Genomic DNA, 22182 nt, shown 5'->3' with positions numbered 1-22182 from the left:
GTTAAGGGTTTGGACACGCTAGAGGCAGGAAACATGTTCCCGATGTTGGGGAGTCCAGAACCAGGGGCCACAGTTTAAAAATAAGGAGTAAGCCATTTAGAATGGAGATGAGGAAACACTTTTTCTCACAGAGAGTGGTGTGCCTCAGAGGGCGGTGGTGCTTTCAAGAGAGAGCTAGATATTGGGCTCTTAAAAATAGCGGAGTCAGGGGATGTGGGGAGAAGGCAGGAACGGGGTACTGATCAGCCATGATCACATTGAATGGCGCTGCTGGCACGAAGGGCCAAATGGCCTACTCCTGCACCTATTGTCTATTGTCTATATCCTACCGCAGAGCAGTCCTGAACTACTATCTACCTCATTGGTGACCCTTGGACTATCCATGATTGGACTTTACTTGTTTTATTTTGCACTAAACATTATTCCCTTATCATGTTGGCGGCGTGACTCACCAGTTGCAGCGGTCCCTACAGCCTGTCTGTGCCTTTTTTTTTTGTCTAGTTAAATGTAGTTGTTCGTGTTTTTTATTACTGCTTTTAACTGTTTATATGTGGGGGGGGGGAGGGGGAAACTTTAAAAAATCTCTTCCCTGCACGGGAGACCCGACCTTTTTCCTGTTGGGTCTCCGTTGTCGTTGGGGCCTAGCACCGTGGAGCGGCCTCCAACCGGAACGACCTGGGGGCTCCATTCGGGGTGCTGCGGACTACTCACCATCGTGGGGCTGGCCGGCCTTGGAGCGTGGGGAGCAGTGGTGGATCGCTGCTGCGGCCCAACCCCGGAGCTCGGAAGCTCCAGCTGCAGACCTGTGGACTGTCGGGATATCGGGAGCTCGCGGGTCCGGGTGGGGACCGCTTTTCGGAGCTCCAGCCCGTTTCGCGGGGATGGAACGACCCGGAGCGGGGCCGTGCATCGCCCGTCGCGGCTTTAATGGCCGCGGGACATTCCAGCGCCCGCCGGGGGCTCCAACTTCATGACTTTTAGACCTGGAGCGGGGCCGTACATCGCCCGGCGCGGCCTAAAATGGCCGTGGGACTTACCATCGCCCGCCTGGGGCTTCAACATCGGGAGAGAAAAGACTTTGCCTTCCATCACAGTGAATCTCCTCCTCACTGTGATGGAAGGGTGTTTCTGTAAATTGAGTTGTGTGTATGTCTTGTAGGAATTGTCTTTGTTTGTATGGCTGTGGAAACGGAGTTTCGTTTGAGCCTCACTGAGGTTCAAATGACATGTAATAAATATTGTATTGTATGTATCTGTACACTGTGAATGTCTCGATTGTAATCATTCTGCTGACTGGTCAGCACGCAACAAACACTTTTCACTGCACCTCGGTACACGTGACAATGAACTAAATAAAGAAACTAACTAACTAAAAGAAATAATTCTAATCCCAATAAAAAATGATAGAAATGGTTGCAAGGATTTACGGAGCTAACAAAGGACTTGAAATGAGTACAAGCAGGATCTGATTGACGATGCAATGGCTGATGATTAAATTACCTCCCAACATGAAATACATTGATTCATCCAAGCTCATTTCTTTTGATCATAATATTCATACAAGAATATTTTCTTTGACTCTTGCAGGTAGAACTGTGGGAAATGTGTTTTGCCATTGGAGTTAATTTAAGTATTGGATGCCCCTTGTCATCTCATCCATTTTTCCCCCATGTTAAAGAGGCTTTTGGATAGGCACATGGATATGCAGGGAATGGAGGGATATGGATTGCGCCAGAGACCCGGGTTTGATCCCGACTGCGGGTGCTGTCTGTACAGAGTTTGTACATTCTCTCCGTGACCTGCGTGGATTTTCTCCGAGATCTTCGGCTTCCTCACACATTCCAAAGACGTACAGGTTTGTATGTTAATTGGTCTGGTATAAGTGTAAAACTATCCTAGTGTGTGTAGGATAGTGTTAACGTGCGAGAATCGCTGATTGGTGCTGACTCGGTGGGCCGAAGGGCCTGTTTCCGCGCTGTATCTCTAAACTACACTGTCACTCTGGGATAGACGCAAAAAGCTGGAGTAACTCCACGGGACGGGCAGCATCTCTGGAAAGAAGGAAAGGGTGACGTTTCAGGTCGAGACTCTTCTTCAGTGCATTTCAGCATTACTTGTGTTCTTGACAAAGTGTTAGTAAGTGCAGCGTTACCAAGCACCAGCACAGACATTCAGGAGCCAAACATTGCATGTCCTGCTGACAGGAAATACACAGCAGGTCCAGAATAAAACACCATTTGCTGCAGGTGCTGGATGCCAGAAAAGATATAAAGCATCAGCCAGGAAAAACTCTGCAGATCAGGAAAGATTGTGGAGGAATAGAAGCCCGTGGCACAACCTTTCATGCCCATGACCATGAAGAATGTATGGACAAGGAGAGAGCCACTAGTCCACGCGGCTTGCGCTGTGTAGTTGCTATGTACTCTTCAGCACTGATCTGCAGAGTATTTGATCTCACTATTTGAATTTGAATACACAGCACATCAGTCGTAGAATTCTAAGAGCCGGCAGCGCTTGCATTTAAAATGGATCAAAGCAGCGTTGCCTTTCCCTGCAGAAAAGACATTTCAAAAGGAAATCAGACAGCCAGGCAAGGAAGGAATCTGGAGAAGTGGAAGTGTGCAGATTAATTTCTTATTAAAGACAGCAAGAAACAACTTCAAAGGTGCTGTCATGAATGAAGAATCCAGATTCGATGTTTACACTTTGCTTTTCATCCTCCTCTGTATTGTTATACGTAGCAGGGCCTTTCCAGCTCGAGCTGAACTTTGGTGACATCTTGACCTTCTACTGTACTTCTGATTGCCGGTAATGAGCTGTTAGGTGTGAATGGAGGATGATTCGCACGTGTACATGATACCACTATGGAGGCGAATTGCAAGCTGTTTCAGTTTATGAAATATCGCAGTAGCTCGTGACTGATAGGAATCCTTGATAACATTCTGGAAAATATATTATTCAAGTTACTGTGTCGTAGCATGGTCCTCGCCCGGCTTATGTCCCCAGGGATAAGTAAAGTTGGGCTATTAGAATGCAGGACTTTGGATATCGCTGTGATTGCACCGGCCCTTCACTATGCACTCTGAGATCTAAGTAGCTGAAACTCCATTCCTCCCCAATGAAAGCCGTTAACTATCCATCCCCAAGTCTTTCCTGTACTACCGGGAACTGCCAAAAACAAAATTGTAAAATTGGTCTCCTTTTCCTTGACCTCAGCATTGTCTGCTTGGTACACCAATCAGATGTGTAAATGAATACACACATGGTTCTGGGAACATGGATGAGCTGTCAGGAGGTAGTTGAAGGTAGACACAAAATACTGGTGTAACTCAGCGGGACAGGCAGCTCCTCTGGAGAGAAGGAATGGGTGACACAAAATGCTGGAGTAACTCAACGACACAGGCAGCACCTCTGGAGAGAAAGAATGGGTTAAGCCTGAAGAAGGGTCTAGACCCAAAGCGTCACCCATTCCTTCTCTCCAAAGATGCTGCCTGTTCCACTGAGTTACTCCAGCATTTTGTGTCTACCTTCGATTTAAACCAGCATCTGCAGTTCTTTCCAACACGGAGGTAGTTGAAGCAGGTACCACATGATCATTTGAAAGACATTTGGACAGGTACATGGATAAGAAAGGTTCAGAGGGATATGGGCCAAAAACAGGCAGGTGGGACCCGTGCAGTTGGGGTATCTTGGTCAGCATGGGCAGGTTTGGCCGAAGGGTCTGTTTCCGTGCTGCATGACTCTCCCTATGAATGACTGAAAAATCACAGGCTACAAGCCTGCAGACATGCCTTCAATTCTAATATCAATAAACTTGCATCATTTAACATGAGGACAGCCAGAGACTGCCGCACTGCTGATTTGGTCAGAAAGAAGATTAGATAATGAGACCTAGAATAACTGGTGATTTATTGTATTTTTAATTGTTGCATTGTTGCATTTAAAGTAAGAATTTAATTGTTCCGGCGGTTCAAAGTCGGAAGAAGGGCCTCGACCCGAAACGTCACCCATTCCTTCTAACCAGAGATGCTGCCTGTCCCGCTGAGTTACTCCAGCATTTTGTGTCTATCTTTGGTGTAAACCAGCATCTGCAGTTCCTTCCTGCACGCTCCTTCCCACTTTTCTGTAGTTAAACGAGCTAGTTTAATTTTTAAGTAGGTGAGATATTTATTTGAAAATGTTTGCCCTGGTCTTGCACAATGGCTGCCAGATTGAAGTCACAGGTGTATGACTAGTGTAAAGGCATATTATTGGTGAATGTGTTTGCAGAATCCAGATCGGGTGACAGAATTCTACTTTGAAATTGATACTGGGTAGCAAGTACTAAGTTCTTTTGATTAATTTAAGCACAAATAGATAAATTTATTGTAGACAAAAGTGCTGGCGAAACTCAGCAGGTGCAGCAGCATCTACGGAGCGAAGGATTTCCTATTCCTTCGCTCCATAGATGCTGCTGCACCCGCCGAGGTTCTCCAGCACTTTTGTCTACCTTCGATTTTCCAGCATCTGCAGTTCCGTCTTAAACACTAGATATATTTATTTCTGGATCTTTGTAAAAGCCGTTCTCTTGACTCAGATTTGTTTCATGCCCACCCAAGGACATGGCAGCTGGTGGGAGGTTATTAATTTTATAAGTTCCAAACCCAGATAGTTTTTGCATTAAGAAGTTATCGTAGGATGAGCTAAAGCACGATATAAATTTTAGACGGTAGACAAAAATGCTGGAGAAACTCAGCAGGTGACGCAGCATCTATGGAGCGAAGCAAATAGGCGACGTTTCGGGCCGAGACCCTTCTTCAGACACGATATGTCTATATGTCTATTTATATTTTTACAAATTATTATATTTCTGGGTGCAAAATACGATGGGTCAGTAAAGAATGGAAGAATGTTATCGCTTGCTTTTATTGTCTGTCCTCTGAATAACACTACCAATGGACAAATCAGAACACTTATTTATTCAAAGCCTAATGTTTAATCAAAGGACTTGAACAAAATAGCTAGGATATTGAAAACACGACGTATTTTTGTTGGCATATGTGATCTTAGAGAATCTCGAGTAGTCTCACACCCAGTGAAGGTGTAGAAAAACACTGTGAATTAGTCAAAAGTCTGAAATAACCCAGGAAATGCTGGAGGTACTCAGCATGTCAGGAGGCATCTGAGTTGATGTTTCAGGTGAAAAGTCCCTTCATGTTCAATTTGAAATGTTAACTCTATTTCTTTCCCCATGGATGCTGGCTGAGCTGCTGCGTGTATCCAGCATATAATTAGGGGAATACTCCACCCGATTTGCACACACAGTGCCTAAAACAACAGGGGTAATAACCAGCTATTCTGCTTTGGCCATTGAGTGAGGGATTCATTGGCCAGAGAAGCGCTCAGCTCTTTTTCAATTAATGCCATGGTGATCTTCAACAACCATCACACAGAAGGAACTTGGGTACATTGGAGTTTGACAATGGGTGTTGTCTGTACGGAGTTTATACGTACTCCCTGGGATCGCGTCGGCTTTCTCCGGGTGCTCCGGTTTCCACCCACATCCCAAAGACGTGCAGGTTTATAGGTTAATTGGCGTCTGTAAATTGCCCCTAGTGTGTAGGATTGAACTAGGGTATGAGTGATCGCTGGTCGGCGTGGATTCGATGGGCCGAAAGGCCTGTTTCCACGCTGTAACTAAGAAAAAAGCTAAAAATAACTAGATATGATCTGACCACAGCGTGAATCTGGTGCAAAAGTGTTTTGAATATTTGAATAGATTTAATGACGGTTTTAATTTGTTAAACTAAAATTCCATTTGTGTAGTGTATTAACAAAACATTTGTATTGTTGTAGTGAGAAAGAAGATCAGCTGACTCGGGTGAGCGATTTGCAGAGGATGCAAGCCCAGAGGGCAGATGCAGCTCTGGAGGAATTCAAGAGGCAGGTTGAGCTGAATTCCGAGAAGGTCTACTCTGAAATGAAGCAGCAGGTGAGAATTCTTCCCTCCATCCAAAATAGTTCTGTGCCATCCTGTGTCTGACTTGTGCAAGTTTGCTCCGTTAACCAGCACTATTTTTTTTATTAATTGAAGACAGAAATGAACATCAAACCTGAGATACAAAGAACGGCAGATGCTGGTTTACATTTTTTAAAAAGCACAAAGTGCTGGAAAAACCTCAGTGAGTCAGGCAACATCTTTGGAGGACATGGATAGGCAACTTTTTGGGTTGGTACCCCTTGTTCAAGTTGATTGTGGTTGTGGTGGGGGGGGGAGGGTGACAGTTGGAAGAGAGATGGGAGCAGGACAAAGCCTAGCAAATGAAAGGTGGATACAGGTGAGAGGGGAGCGGTTGATAGGCAGATGGGTGGACAAAGGCTTAAATTGCTTCAAATATAACCAAACAGTTCAATCTGGTCCTGCTGGCTAAAATGCCAGGAATGATTCTGGCTGTGGACCCAGTGTTGGGATTGAACACAACTTGGTTCTTTAATTACCTCCCTCCTGCACTGCACTCACAGATGGCCTCCAATGAACACCTCTCAATAGCTGGGGTCAGTGACAAACTGGAATGGAGAGCTCATCTTCATCCCTTCCATCTGAGGCACTATCTTGTTCTTAACGTTAGCCCTCAAGTATATGAAGCATGAATGCTGGCAATAAAAAACAGAGTGAGATTAACTATTTCCCAGCAGCAGTACCTCTCTACACTAAGTACATAAAAAGGTGTTCCTGTGAGATAAGCTCTCCAAGTCTCCTGAGGGAGAAAACTGGCTGGCACAAGCCTTGAAGCTGTTAATAAAAAAAGAAGTTTGTACTTGGGGATTGAGTATCAGAGGTCCACATGTCTTCAATCCATTTGTCTTCCTCCTGCAGTGTTATTTTAAGTGTGCATTCGTGCCCAATCAATGTATATTGAGCTTGGACCAACAGTAAACATGTGCTTCATTAATATGAAGCAGATCATTGCTGTATGGCCAGCAAAATCTTCAGCTTTGAAACTCAAACATGCCTCTGTCATAACCATGGCAACAGCACATTTTATTCTCTGTGCTCCAGGCTCAAGCTGGCTGCTTCTAGGAATTCCTCTCTGTGTTTTTGGCAATAATGCATATATTATTGGTTCAAAGATTTTAACCATAATGATGCAATGTATTTTATAAATTCCATTTTCTCCCACACTTGACCGGATGCACATGGATTTGTGGAGAATGACACTAGAAGTACAGAGCCCGGTGGGTGTTCCCACTGGGAAAAGATCATTGTATGTTGCATTTAGGCTGGAATATCGGTTGGACTTTATTAACCTATCTTCCTTTCTTCAAACGTTGATGGGACTGCCACGTATTTTATCAGCGACAATAAAGCATTCATGTATCTATGTCATTAAACTCGAGAACCATGCCATCAATTGAAATCAACTCAGAGAGCCCATGGGAAAATGTGCCACGGACCAACATTAGGAGCAAAGGGATGTCTGGAGGAAGTGTTGGGCTCACAGGTGGAACGGGAGGCTGAGGAGAGGCAGAAGGGGAGCAAATAAAAATGTCTGAAAATCCCACCATTGGAATTTTGAACTTATAGACAATAGACAATAGGTGCAGGAGTACCCTTAACAATCTTATACGTTTCAATAAGATGCCCTCTCATCCTTCTAAACTCCAGAGTGTACAAGCCCAGCCGCTGCATTCTCTCAGCATATGACAGTCCCGCCATCCCGGGAATTAACCTTGTAAACCTACGCTGCACTCCCTCAATAGCAAGAATAATAATAATAATAATAGTAATAATAATAATTTATTTATGGGCGCCTTTCTAGAGTCTCAAGGACACCTTACAAAAATTTAGCAGGTAGAGGAAAAACATGTAAGGGGAATTAAATAAATAGTAGAGACATGACTAGTACACAAAGTAAAGACAGAATTCAATACAAAACACAATATGAGGCGATTAATGCACAAGAATGTCCTTCCTCAAATTAACTTGAAGCATTAGTTGAACAGAAGCTACTGTGTGTGTGTGTGTGTGTGTGTGTGTGTGCAAGGAGTGTGTGTGTGTGTGTGCAAGGAGAAGGGAGGGCAAGGTTGCAGCTTCAAGGTTTACAGTACAGGTGAATGAAACTGAGGCTTAAGAGAGGAGGTGGGATTTCAGCAAAGACAACTGAATGAATGATCTCAATCTAAGTTACAATGAAGTCCATGAGCACTTTGTATTTTCTGTAGAATGTGAGTATGAAGGTTGGCTAGGGAGAAAGAGAACCTGAAAATAAATAGGTAAGCCAGTTGTGTGCCAACTGCTGCGGTGTTGAAGTCCACTGTAGGACACAAAGTGCTGGAGTAACTCATCGGGTCAGGCAGCATCTTTGGGGAACATTGATGGGTGATGGGTGATGTTTCGGGTCGGGAATTAATTAATGCTCTTACTAATGCTCTTACTAATGGCAGCAGCAGAGGTCAAAGCGGTGCTATGCATTTGGGTAGGCTGTTTAAGACAAAGAGTAAAGACATTTAAACATGAAACTCCTCCAGGTTTGGGTGGAGCATATAGAGCAAACGTTGGCCCATATGAAAAATGAAGGGTTGTAAAAGGTCATGAAAAAAGAAGGGTTGTAAAAAGAGACCATGTCAGAAAAGTTAAGGAGAGGCTAATGTATAATTGATGATAACAGCTACAGTTCAACCTCAGCTGTTCAGGCACAGAAGGATGTATAAATGGTAGGAGGATGGGTAAAGTCACCGATCAGCAGAGATTCCACTAAAGCCGGAATATTCATGAAATCATCCATAATAACACGTGCCAAGAGCTTTCTATTCTGGATGATTTCAAGGATCAGCAAAGGGACAGTTGAGTGGCTCGACAAGTCAACTTGATAAGGTGCATCTTCTGTGTGGCCAGATCAGAAGAATTGGGGAAAGTGGAGAGTTGGTATTTTGCTGTAAGCAGGCCAGAGGGAAGCTGTAGACTGATCCAAAACAAAGGACTCAGCATTTCCAGCTCCCTCCTTTTCTTTCAATGTTACTGTCATGTTTCCCTAGTAACAATGTTTGATAACCTGAATTTCAGGCATTGTGTTATGTACACCATTAGTTTGCTTTTTTTACATATTCGGAAGTGAAGAAATAAAAAAAGCCAGATGCTGGCATTGTGTTGTTATAATATCAGAACGATAATGGACATCAATTCAACGATGAGTTTGCAGAATTGCTTTGCCCACAGGATGAGCAGGTGAGCACAGTGACAGGAAGAAATGGAATCAACAGCTCCACTCCATCAGCAATGGATCCAGGCTTAACGCTGCATTTAAGCAAGGAAAGTTAGAGGAATAGTCATTTCAGTGGCTAGTTCAGAGAGTGACTTTGGTAAAGACATCACCACTTTGTTATCCTTCCTTCGTAATTGGCCAGAGGTGGTTTCAAAGCTGTGTAGATAAAAAGCAATTTAAGCGACCATTGATCTTACGGAACTACTGTCCGTGGAAGGACCCTTAATCTTTTTTTTTACTGTTACATCAATACAGTTTTATAAAAATGAAAAGGTAGAGCTCAGAAATGGATAAAAGCCCAGGTGAGAAATCTCCAAAAAGTTGTTCAATGCATCAGTGCCCGCATTGAACATTAACTGTGACTAAAGCAAATCCATCCCAGAGCTCATTTATCATTTGATCTTTTTAAAGTCATTCCCCTACCTGCATCTCCTGCGTTTAACAAGTGTAAACCGTGTCATTTTAGGTTGATACTCCGGTGCAGTGCTGAGGGAATGTTATGCTCTCAGAGCTACTGGTTTTACAATAAGGCGTTAGACAGAAAAAAAACTGAGAAAGGTCCCATATGCCTGAAGAAAAAAATAAAGAGAGTTCCCCAATGTCCAAATCAATTATCTGGCAACTAATGTAGTTTAGTTTTGAGATACAGCATGGAAACAAGCCCTTCGGCCCATTGATCACCCATTCATCCTAGCTCTGTGTCTCCAATTCTGCTTCCACCCTTCACATTGGAGACAATTAACCTACCAATCCGCACGTATTAATGAAGTGGGAGGAAACCCGAGCACCCATAGGAAACTCACGCAGTCACAGGGAGACATGTAAACTCCACACAGCCAGCACCCGAGTTCAGAATCAAAGCCAGGTCTCTGGCGCTGTGAGGCAGCAGCTCTACCAGCCGAGCCACTGTGCTGTCCTCACCTTCAAAATAAATAATTATCCTGTTTCTGTTTGTGAGCATGCCAGTTAGCTGTTCCAATAAAATAGCAACCACTTAAAAAATATATCATTGGTCATAAAGAATTTTCCAATCCTGGGGTTTGATAAAAATTCACATACTCCTCCCTTTTTAAATCCTCTTCAGATGGAAGAGCAGAACCAAAGAGCTGAATTAGTCCACAGGAGCTTTCCCTTTGTGTTACACGTTGCTTTTTCTTTAAGTTTAGGCATCTGAAGAATGATATAGCCGCTACGGATGACGAGAATTGCAGCCTGAGAAACATGGTATTTCCAGGCTGTTTTTTTTATTTGGCTGGACCTCATACTCATCCTGGAATCACACTGAAAGTTGACCGTGTAATTACTTTGGAAGTGTGGGTTGCATGATCTTTGCAGCTCCGTTGGTTCCTCAGGACAAGTTCATTTTGCCAAGGAAAAACATTTTTTTACTACAAATCAGGAAACACTCTTGTAAGGAATTTAGTTTTCCACTGTTACTAATTGATCCCAGCACTGATGCATAAGAATAGATTGCTTCCAAATGACATGCTTTGAAGTGAGGAGAGCTATGTAGTTCAACACAGTAACTTTCAGCAAATAAATCTATTTGATAGTTAATAGTCAAACTTGTCACCGGTTCTCGTGTCATCATGGTGTGTGCTTGGAGTTGACTGAGAATTGGTTTAAAATATATTAGTGATTAAAGTGCATTGTGATAAAGTGAGTATTCAATTAATGGAGCGAGCTTGTTTAGAGAAGACATTCTGATTCCAATGATCCTTGGCAGCGTGTACAGTAACTATTAACATGTTCTTTCCCAGTACACAATACAGCGCCATCTGGTGAACTTATAAATGAAAAAAAAACATTATGAAAAGCAAATCAGAAAGATTCTTTTTGGAAAACATTCACTTTTGTGAATCGCAAAGGTTTGGGATTCTCAAGATGAGAGACATCAACAGTTGAGTTTGTGCACAGATCACCAGCTTGTGTTTTTCATTTTGACTTTTTAGTGGAAATTGAGAAATGGTGGGCTGATTTAGCATCAGGTGGGGCACTTCAAGGTGCTGCAGATTATTGATTTATTTTATTCGGCTATTTACAAATGTTTAGATGATATCTAAAGAGATTTGCAGAGTACCAAGCTTTCAATTATAAAGGAATTTAGTAAAAGCAGCAGTATTGAATGGCAAATGATGTTGCCAGGACTCAAGGGCCTGAGGTGTAGGTAGAGATTTGGCAAACTAGGACTTTATTCCTTAGAGTGCAGGAGGCTTAGAGTTGTGTAAAACCATTAGGGAAATTGATAGGGTGAATGCACAGTCTTACACCAGGGTAGAGGACTCAAGAACCAGAGGACACAGGTTGAAGGTGAGAGGGAAAAGATTTGATAGAAACCTGAGGGGCAACTTTTTAACACAGAGGCTGGCGGGTATATATAATGAGCTACCAGGGGAGGTATTTGATGCAGGTACGATAACAACATTTAAAAGGCACTCAGATAGAAAGGTTTAGGAGTATATGGCCCAAATGTGGGCAATTGGGATTAACTTAGGTGGGACATCTTAGTTGGCGTGGACAAGTTGGGCTGAAGGACCTGTTTCCGTGCTGTGTGACTCTTATCTCCCTATGGTTGACCATTTTATTTTGGTACTCCGATCCCGTGTATAGATATTGGTGTCAGGAATCTATCCCTGCAAGAGTTTTGTATAATTTCAATGAAATCACCTCTCATTCATCCAAACAGTCCATACTGCTTAATTTCCTCTTTTTGGCCAAACCCACCATCCAAGGGATAAGTTCTGTTGAATCTTCATTGCACTATTTTCATCGCAAGCATATCCATTTATAGGTAGCGAGATGGGTTTTGCAGTCTCACCGAAAACCTAAATATTTACAGTCATGTACTCAAATCGTCTTACAGCAAACATTGAAATACTATTTACCTGAATTACTTTTATGGATCTTTTTCTCAAATAGTTTGCTGAACCTGTATGTTAAATTAGCACAATTTGTAGACAAGGACTTCCTAGTCTTTCCAACAAAAGAGATTCTCACTGCCTATCTTTAGCATTCGATGGCATCCCCATCATTGAGGGACTCCACCATCAACATTTGAGGCTTCACCATTGACTGGAAACTCACTGGACTAATCACCATGGCTACAAGAACAGATCAATGGCAGAATATATTGCCGTGATTCTGGCACCCGAATGCCATTCCACCATCTACAACCCACAGGTGGGTAACATAATGAAATACTTTCCGCTTGCCTGGATCAACGCAGTTGCAACAACTCTCAAGAAGGGCATCCGCCATCCAGGACAAACAGCCCACTTGATTGGCACCCCGTCACACTGTGTTCCATCAACAGTTATTCACCCAACACTGATAATTCCCAAACCTACAGCCTGTACTACCATGTGGAACAAGAGCATCAGGTGTATGAAAACACCAAGGTCTGCAGGCTCCCCCCCTGCGTTGCGTATCACCCTAACTTGGAAATATCTCTCTGGTCCCTTCATTGATATTGCAACCCCTGAACTCCCTAGCCAGAGTGCTGTGGGAGCATCCTCATCAGAAGGACTGCAGCAGTTCACAAAAGTCCCTCGGCATCTCCATCTCAGGGGCAATTAAGGATGGGCAACAAATGCTGGCCTTGCCAGTAACACCAGATGCAAATAAAGAATAGAAAAGAACAACTCCTTCCCATCTCTCACTATTTACAAAATACTTTTCCTTCCAAACTGGATGACCTAATGTTTCCACATTATATTCCATCTGCCATGTTATTCATTGAACATGTTTACACACCCCTGAGTACTCCCTTCATCAGGCTCACGACCCACACTGGCTGCCAGCTGTGTGTGTTCTGCAACCTGGGTTGGATTACAGGGAAACGTGGAGCGTAGAATGTGGAGCAAGCACTATACTGCTGGAAGATCTCACCAGGTCAAGCAACAGCATCTGCGGGAGGAAAAGGGACGTGCTGATGTTTCAGGTGGAGGTGCTGCCACCAATTTTTGACACTATTGAAGATGAGCAGAAGCAATAGAGATCGAGCAGTGAGGTAGGGACTCACGGGGGAACATCAATGTGGTTAAGAAGGAACTGCAGATGCTGGAAAATCGAAGGTAGACAAAAGTGCTGGAGAAACTCAGCGGGTGCAACAGCATCTATGGAGCGAAGAAAATAGGCAACGTTTCGGGCCGAAACTTTGCCTATTTCCTTCGCTCCATAGATGCCGCTGCACCCGCTGAGTTTCCCCAGCACTTTTGTCTAACATTAATGTGGTTGTGCATCAGAGCAAATTTGCCAAGGAATAGTAGTATGGAATCTAAACCAAAACAAAAAAGTACTGGAGGAACTCAGCTCAACGAGCATCTGTGCTGGCAAAAGAGGAATGTCCACTTTTCAAGTTGAAATTCTGCATCAAATAAATATTGTTACTAAGTTTCAGAGGCATTTAGACAGACACTTGAATTGGCAAAGCATTGGGGATATGGTCCTAATACTGGCTGAAAAGATTAATGTAGATAGACCAAAAGGTTGACATGATAGGCTGATGAGCCCGATTCTGTGCTGTGTCACAGTATAAGACTACAAGCATTTCAGTGGCAAGAGGTGTTTGCACTAGAAAGAGTTGACCAGGGTGTTGACTAGATTAGAGGATTTAAATTAATCAGAGGGATTGGATTTGTTTGGGCTGGAATGAAGGAGGTTGAATGTGACCTGCTGGAGATATATAAAATATATATGCTGTATGGGAGGCATAGATGCGGTAGATAGTCAGAATGCTCTTCCCACAGCAGGAGTGTCCGAAACAAGGGCACATGGGTTTAAGGTAAAGGAAGGAGTTTTAAAGGGGATTTGAAGGAAAAGTATGCTTTACATTGCAAGTGGTTGATGTCTAGAACTCACTCACCAATGAGGTGATGGAATCAGATGGAATCACGACATTTAAGAATCACTTAGAAAGGCATTTAATTAGGCAAAGTGTAGAAGGTTTAAGACGTAAATGGAATTAGTGCAGATGGGCAAAAAAGGTCATTGTGGATGGGGTGACCAAAATACCTGTTTCTCCGCTGTACAACTCCGCTTCTCTATCACAACCGTTTGGTTTTATGTTTCTTGCCAGACGACTTGTGTTATACTTTCCCTTTCTTTACCAGTGCCTGCATCCTCTGCTGAATTCATACAGGTTCCCAATTCACAGGCTAATTGCTTTTCTTGGCATCATTATTCATCTTTTCCTTTGATCTAGTACAATGTTTAACTTCTCGTAATAGTCACAGCTGGACCTCTTTTCCTGTTGGGGGTTTTTTTTTAACTCCAAAAGGATACATTTTATTCATAAATTAGGTATGAATTCTTTAACTGTCAGCCATTGCGTCTTTACCGTCATTTGTTTTACTGTAGCTTCTCCATTTATCAGAGCCAGCCCACACCTCATGTCTTCATAGTTTACTCTACTTGTTTTTTAGGCAAATGTCTCAGATTGGGTGGAGTCAATTTCAATGTTTATATAATGTTCAGTCATATTATTGTCAGTGCCCCCTAAAGTTCTTTACATACCTGATTATCGGTACATGCATTGCACATTTTTAACTGCAGAAGATCTAATATACCCTGTTTCCTTATTGGTTCCTCAACATCCTGATAAAAACATAAGACAAACGATCATAAGAAATAACAGCACAAATTGGCATCTGGCTCTTTGATCCAGCTTCGTCATTCATTAAGATTATAGCTGATCTTCTGCCTCAGCACCATCATCCATCACTAGTCCCATATCTCTTGATTTCATGCATTCAGAACCCTGCCAATGTCAATTTGAATAGGGCTCAGGTAGTAATCCAAAGAATATTGCCCTTGTAGTTTAAGAAGGAACTGCAGATGTTGGAAAATCGAAGGTAGACAAAAAATGCTGGAGAAACGCAGCGGGTGAGGCAGCATCTAAGTTTCTCCAGCGTTTTTGTTGCCCCTGTAGTTGTACTTTTCCAATTTGAGCTCATACGCCCATTCCTTTAGCAGGCGTACTTCCTTGTTCTGTCTATGTGTTGGATTCCACATGGACCATGTCAACTAGAACTTTTGCCTCCCGTTGACGTTCCTCTCAAGCCTCAAGGTGAGGTCCTAAAACTAAGGCGCCAGGCAGGCCACACAGCTTGCAGTTACATGGAACAGTTTCTATCCTCTGAACTATGCTCTTTTGTTCCCATTTCTTCATACTTTTTTATTTTGAATGGTCTCCTGTACCACAAACTCATGCTGTAGTCAATGTTCATTCACTCTGTGCTCTGTTCTCATAGCACATAGATGCCACCTGCCAATTCTTCGTTACCCCTCTAGGTTCCACCAGTGAAATCAATGCCTGCAATCTGATAATGCTTCTTTAAACTAATGCTGATAGTCTGTACTTTTATTTACACTTGTTTCTGATATTTATTACAATTACTGGTTGGCAGTGGCTTATCTTAATCTTAAACAGAAGAAGGTTGATTTCCCTTTTTTTCCTTTACTGAAACGGCCTTTCTCCGAGCATTGATACAGGTAGTAGTTTGAGCTTCTAGGACAGTGAAAAGCTAGAAATTCCATGGCATATAGAATTATTTAAGTTTGTACTAAAATAAACATTTATCAGAGGTAATAATGTTGAGAGACCATTAACGTTCAATGGCAAACTTACAAATTCTTGTCATCTTTGGCTCTCACAGCTTACATCATTGTGACAAAGTTTAGACTTTTGCAGGTTTACACCCACTGATTTATTCCAGCACTTTGTGTCTCTTTGTAAACCAAACCAACATCTACTGTTCCTTGTGTGCCTTTTCCTATATATTCATATATGACTTAGACAATAGACAATAGGTGCAGGAGTAGGCCATTCGGCCCTTCGAGTCAGCACCGCCATTCCATGTGATCATGGCTGATCATCCCAAATCAGTACCCCGTTCCTGCCAATTCCTTGTGGAATGCCAAAACCCTCAAGCCCAATTAAGAACTAAAAGGAGGCATTTGTAGGTTGCAGTGGAGTGATGGGCAGTGCTGTGATTGATTTTTAGCAGGGTTACCTTTGCAAAGAGAAGGAGTAGTCGTGATATCAAACTCAATCACGTCTCTAAGCTGATTGTAACTGTTCACTAACATACTCATTAAACTGGCTCAAGGAACTTGTATTGGTGTTGTAATGGAGATCTGGTGAAATGGACTTCAATGTGAGGGGGAGAAGAGTGAATGCAGTAAACCTTCCTAACACTGATGAGAAAGAAATTGTGCCAGGAACGTCTTTATATAGTTGAATAATGTTTTGTTTTTGAAGTATAATTGGTTAAGTGTGCACTGAGTGTTATTTACTTTTTATTACTATTTGCATTGGTTTCCTTGAGGTCATCAGTTGTTTCACTCCATAACGAAACCACTTCATCAACTGGTCTGTGAGAGAAGAATGTTCCCATTCTTAATGACATTGTTGGGAGCCATAAGGGATTGGTGATGTCCCTCTTCAACTGTTCCAGCCCACTAGGCAAAGCGATGAATCATTCCCAAGGACCTCTATCAACTGATACCACTTCCTCTCACCTCTTCTTCTCTCTCCTCTCAGGGTCTCGACCTGTGACATTGATCATCTCTTTGCCTCCTCAGATGCTGCTGACCTGTTGAGTTCCTCCAACACTTTGCTTTTTGCTTCAAATTCCAACATCTGGAGTCTCTTGTATTACCATAGATTAGTCTTATGGAACACAAAACCTTGCTGCTTCCCAATCAACACTCTGCCTTTCTAAGTATGTTTAAGCACTTTGTATACTGCTGAAATCAATATGAGTTGAGTATATGTCAAGAGTCAAGATTGTTTAATTGTCATATGTACAGGGATCAGACCAAGGCCATGTTTACTTGCTACTGCTTTAACAGACACATTAACCCCACAATGCAACAATTAAATATACAATAAGGAATAATATATTAGGTAGCCAGCCCATAATAGTGCAAGGTAAAATCCATACTATAACCTTGTACAAAGTCCATAGTTCGGTGCTGAGGTTGGTTGTGATCAGGGTTGTGCAGTGTGGTTCAAGAGCCTGATGGTTGGTGGGAAGAAACTGTCCTTGAACCTGGAGGTCACAGTTTTCAGGCTCCTGGGCCTTTTTTCCAATGGTAGCAGCGAGATGAGAGCAGGCCAGGGTGGTGTAGTCTTTGATAATATCAGCTGCCTACTTGAGGCAGGGCTTCCTGTACATCCCCTCGATGGTATGGAGGTCAATACCTGTGATGGAGCGGACATTTAACCATTTAAAGCATCATTCTCAGGATAAAAGTATTCTGTAGATTCTTCAGATCGAGAATAAGAAAATGTGTTGACATCTTCAAAACCTGTGACCTGTTTCCAGTGCCAGTATGAGTGGGCATTCATTCTAGGTATAATACGTGATGACGACGAGTATGTTTTTAACCCAGGCACACGGTTTTGGAACCATCGATTACAAACTCCATAATGGGTTAACTAGCTGCTTTGAAGGTTTCAGTTTTCACTCTATAATTCATATTGCTCAGATCAGTCTGCTGATGGCTTGGGGACAGAATCTGTAACTGGAGGAGGCCTTTATGCAAAGGAAAATGGCAAATGTATTTGAAGTTTGCTTCTGATCTTGATTTGACTGATTTACTTTGTCATCAATTTTTTTAAACTTTGTTCCTTTTAAAATTTGTGATTTTTTAAAAAACTCCTTCTGATGTTATCACAAGGATATTTCTTGACTTTGTTTAAACACAAAACACAAACAGCTTCTCAAATATAATCACAATTTAATTCCATCCTGGATTCACTTTGTGAAAGATCTATTTGGTGTGGTGAAATAGTTATAGATTTTTGTCTCTATGACTACAGTGTCAAATCAAAAATTCCTTTTTTGCATTTTTTAGATGGAGAAGGTTGAGGCAGATCTGAGTAGATCAAAATCTGTCCGAGAGAAGCAATCAAAAGAATTCTCTTGGCAGTTGGAGGAACTCAAGCAGCGATATGAACAACAGGTATATATAATCAGATGTGTTTTTACTTTTATGGAAACATTGATTGCCTGTAGTTTCAGCAAGTGCTTTGAATAATTTTGCTTCATTAAAGTTCAGTGCAAAGCAGTCATGATTTAGGTTGTGTCACATTTCCTTTACTTGCACTCATTATGCCAGCATTGTTGGGAATCAAGAATATTAGGATTCACATGAACAGTGTTGTAGAGGGGCCGGGAACTGCATTTGGTCCGACTTGAGGGGACAAAAGATGGCAGCCACCATCTTGCTGCCAAATAAGGAAAGCGCCTGACGTAGGATGAAAGGAAGAAAGTAATATGTGTTTGTTATAATAAAGAAGTGCAGATCATTACCCGTGTGTCCAGGCAAATCATTACACTGCTCAAAGCAGCGAAATAGAGGCAATCCACTTTACTGAGGGAGCCAGCAAGGAGAAACATTCTGTGCATCATGACAGCTGAAGAAAATGGAACAAGAGTTCTTGGCTCGCCCTGTTTTAGTGCACGGTGTGAATGTGAGATGAGGTGGGGAGGAGGCTGCGAACAGGGAGAAGAAGGAAGAGGATGAGATGCAATTTTACACGGCAGAATATAAATTAGAAATTGATGTATTATTAATTAACGGTAGCTGTTAATTCCCTTCAAGTGTATCCGCATTGTTGTAAACTGGGAGGCAGTTTGGCTTTAAAATTACAGCACTCACCCCCCTTCACTGACAAAAGCAAAAATACGTATCTCAAAACATTCGGAGCTGTTGCTTTTCCCTTTGTCTTGTACTGGGGGCTTATTCCCTGGTTAATTTTTTAAGCACTTTTCCTTTTTGAAATAATAAATAATTGAAATACGTGGAACTGAATTGTGAATATAAGCAGTATTGTATCAGTTCAGTTAAGGGCAATGAAAACGAAAGTGATGAATATTAGAGTAGGGCTCCACAATGCGGTGTGTAATGTAGGGATACACTTGTAAAGTCGCGGTAAAACAGCAAATCTTGACTTTATTGTTTGCGTGCAGAGGGGAGGGAGGCGAAGCAGTACCATTGTCAAGACTGGGAGTTTTTGGTTAAATGTGTAAAGAAAACGGGAATCGAGGTGGTCTTGGAGTGGAATTTATTAATTGGTTTCAGTTTGAAAGTTGCCTAAGGGTTAAGTGCTCTTAGAATGCCCTGCGCATGTAGTAGCATTTGAAACTGATCTAGCCATCAGCTGTTAGACAAGAGAATGTCTGTGCTTAAATCTTTTGGTCCGAACGCCATCTCGACGAAAATCAACCAAAACTGAAGAAAAATGCAAGTGACTGCTCCTAGCAGCTGTGTGGCCTGGCATTTGCTGGAAATCTGGCATCCTGCAGGCCCCTATTCATCACCTGCTTCAAAGCCAGCCTAGCTGCCTATAGTCAGAAGGCCAGGTAGGGTGCCATTGTGCACAGTCTGGGAGGGATTAGTATCACAGCAGTAGAGACTAGGCCTCGGTTTCATACTACCATTCAAACCTACTGAGAAGAGCTGAGGATTGGCCAAGGTCACAGTATCCAGCTTGGTAGGGACTGAGAACAGAATATTGGGGAATAGACTGCTTTATGTGTAATCATAGCGAGCCACCAGCACAGCAGGCGTCCTGCTGAACACGTAAGTCTGTTTATTTCAGAATCACGTAGCTGACAGCGAGATAATGCTTCGGCTTTCATGTAAAAACGACTGTAAATTGGTTGATTTTGCCTGCATGGAATTGGAACTGTAGAATCCCGTAACCTGCTGATTTTTCCACAAAAACAAAATCCGAATTCCATTCTGTACAGATTTAAGGGGAAAAAAAACCTTTGTGCGTCTTTTCATTGAAACGTCATTTCTGATTTGAATAGCTGCAGAAATCGGCATCTTATGGTTCACATAGTAAAGGCTAAGTTTTACAGTTTTAAGTTGTTGGGCCGGTTATTCGTATAACGAAGAAAAGCACAAATATATTGATATAAATGTAATGGTGACTTCTGTAAGACATTGATGGATTTATTGTTTCTCTGTTTGATTTGTAACAGTGGGCTGGGAGGGTGGCGGCATTGAGTACCCAGTGTACAATGAACAGATTCAATTGAGCTTTAACACCTACAGACGGGTCTGGGCACAATGACGTAGAAATTTTGTTTTGCATTGGGGATAAGAAAAGAAAATTTTTGCCACATCGATCGATTTAAGAGGAATTAGGAGGAGGAAAAATGCAGCAGAAGAATTGTTGTCATGGTAACAGTGATGTGGTATTGATGAACAGTGCTCTTCCTCATCCAATCAGATAGTCGAATTGAAGCTGGAGCATGAACAGGAGAAGACGCACCTATTCCAGCAACACAACGCGGAAAAAGACAGCCTGGTCCGAGAGCACGAACGTGAGATAGATAACTTGGAGAAACAGCTTCGCGCCGCCATAGTGGAGCATGAAAACCAGACCCAGGAATGGAAGAAGCGAGATTCGCAGGTGAAAATGGCTGACATGGTTTATTTTTATTTATTTTGCTAAATAAACACAAATCTTAATTTGAATGTTTGCAAGAGCTACCATACGATTTTTGGGGGCGTTGGAATTGTATGCTCAATCAGCGATTTAGTGAGGGGCCCTTCGCGTACAAGTCTTCTATTGCCAGATATAGATAAATAAAGCTTAATCTGCAGAAACGGCAGGTTGCCGGCTTTAAAATGTCCCCTGATGCGACACAATTTGGCTTTTCACTTTCACCTGGAGTCACGGTTCCATTACTTCAAATTTCTTCGGTAAACTGAGATTCGCTTTCGGTCTTTGTAATGCGTGTAAGTCAAATGTTCGCGTTTTATGGTTTATTTTTATTTTGCACGGTGGGAAGCCTCACATCATTTTTATTCCCACCACTCCCTCCCCAAAATCCCTCATTTTCGCACTACTGGATGTCCTGTCTGTGAGCGTTCTTGAATTTGTGAGGTTTAGACACTCTGCTCTCCCCCTAGAGGTTTTTTTTTTGTTGTTTTTTTGCTCTCAATCCTTGAACTTAACAATCACTGTTGGAAGCCACTTGACAGAATAACCCCCAGCTGTGGACACATTTGAATCATCAAACCTGCCGATGAAATGTGCATTGTCAGCATGGAAAATGATTTAGATTAGTTCTGAGCTTTTTTTTAAAAAAAACTTTCAAATGCGTTGTGTTTTTGAGCTGTAAACCCAAACTCTATCAGTAGGAAGGAAAGAGGCCTGTTTGAAACCACAGCAGAAAGATTAAGGGAATGGGGTGAGATGAAACCTGATGCCTGATGCATCACCCAGCATGTACGGGAAAACTGACATTAAAAAAAAAAATAATAATATTAAGATTTTGGGTCGATGTTCGAAGGACATTTATTTCAAGAATACGAGTCAAAGAAGGAGAAATGAATGTGTCAAAAGCAACCGAAAATATTTGAATATTCCCATAATCATTGAATCTATTACCACAGAAAAGCTATAAAAATAGGTTTTAGTCATTCAACGCCCCAAAATGTGGACAATACGGTTGCTTTGTTTAGATCAGCAAGAATGAGTTGGCGCACCTAAAATGGTGCCTGTTCATTTCTTCGTGAAGGCACCTACTTTGCTTGGCACGCTATCTTAATATTTCAAATGATAGTTCATTTGAGAAGAATAAAAATAAGGCAGTCCTCATTTTGTGACCTTCAATCGTTCGATGTAGAATATGGGCATGCAACAGATTTCAACAAAAGGATAAAACCCAGGGCGTTATTGGAGCTGTGCTGAGCGATTGCTTTGCATGGGCAGAGAGACGTGAAGCTTGCGGAGTCTTCCGTTCCGCACGCTTTTACCCGTGATAGCTATCCCCAATTGATTTTTTTTGCATGCAACTGATTTTTATTCAGTATTTTAAGGAACACAATTTTTCAAAGAACCATGTCTTTATTTTAAATATCATTACAGCACATAAGTGGAATTATTGTTAAAAAAAATGTTGCTTTCTTC

At 42.2% G+C, this 22182-nt stretch overlaps 1 protein-coding gene across 3 annotated transcripts in view; it reads left to right on the top strand.

Moving 5' to 3' along the window:
- Nucleotides 1-22182, top strand: part of cep112 (centrosomal protein 112) — a 286047-nt gene that overhangs the window by 148148 nt on the left and 115717 nt on the right. For 2 of the 3 annotated variants that reach the window (XM_055653748.1, XM_055653749.1), the window contains 3 exons: nucleotides 5836-5971; nucleotides 18105-18212; nucleotides 20494-20676. In XM_055653748.1, the coding sequence (XP_055509723.1) occupies nucleotides 5836-5971; nucleotides 18105-18212; nucleotides 20494-20676 (427 nt within the window). The remainder of the gene's footprint in view (nucleotides 1-5835; nucleotides 5972-18104; nucleotides 18213-20493; nucleotides 20677-22182) is intronic. The other variant, XM_055653750.1, reaches the window with a different exon arrangement.

The sequence above is a fragment of the Leucoraja erinacea genome, chromosome 23, assembly GCF_028641065.1.
Source record: "Leucoraja erinacea ecotype New England chromosome 23, Leri_hhj_1, whole genome shotgun sequence".
NCBI classification, from domain to species: Eukaryota; Metazoa; Chordata; class Chondrichthyes; order Rajiformes; family Rajidae; genus Leucoraja; species Leucoraja erinaceus.
The sequence above is the reverse complement of the archived record's forward strand: the minus strand, read 5'-3'. Positions and strand labels throughout refer to the sequence as shown.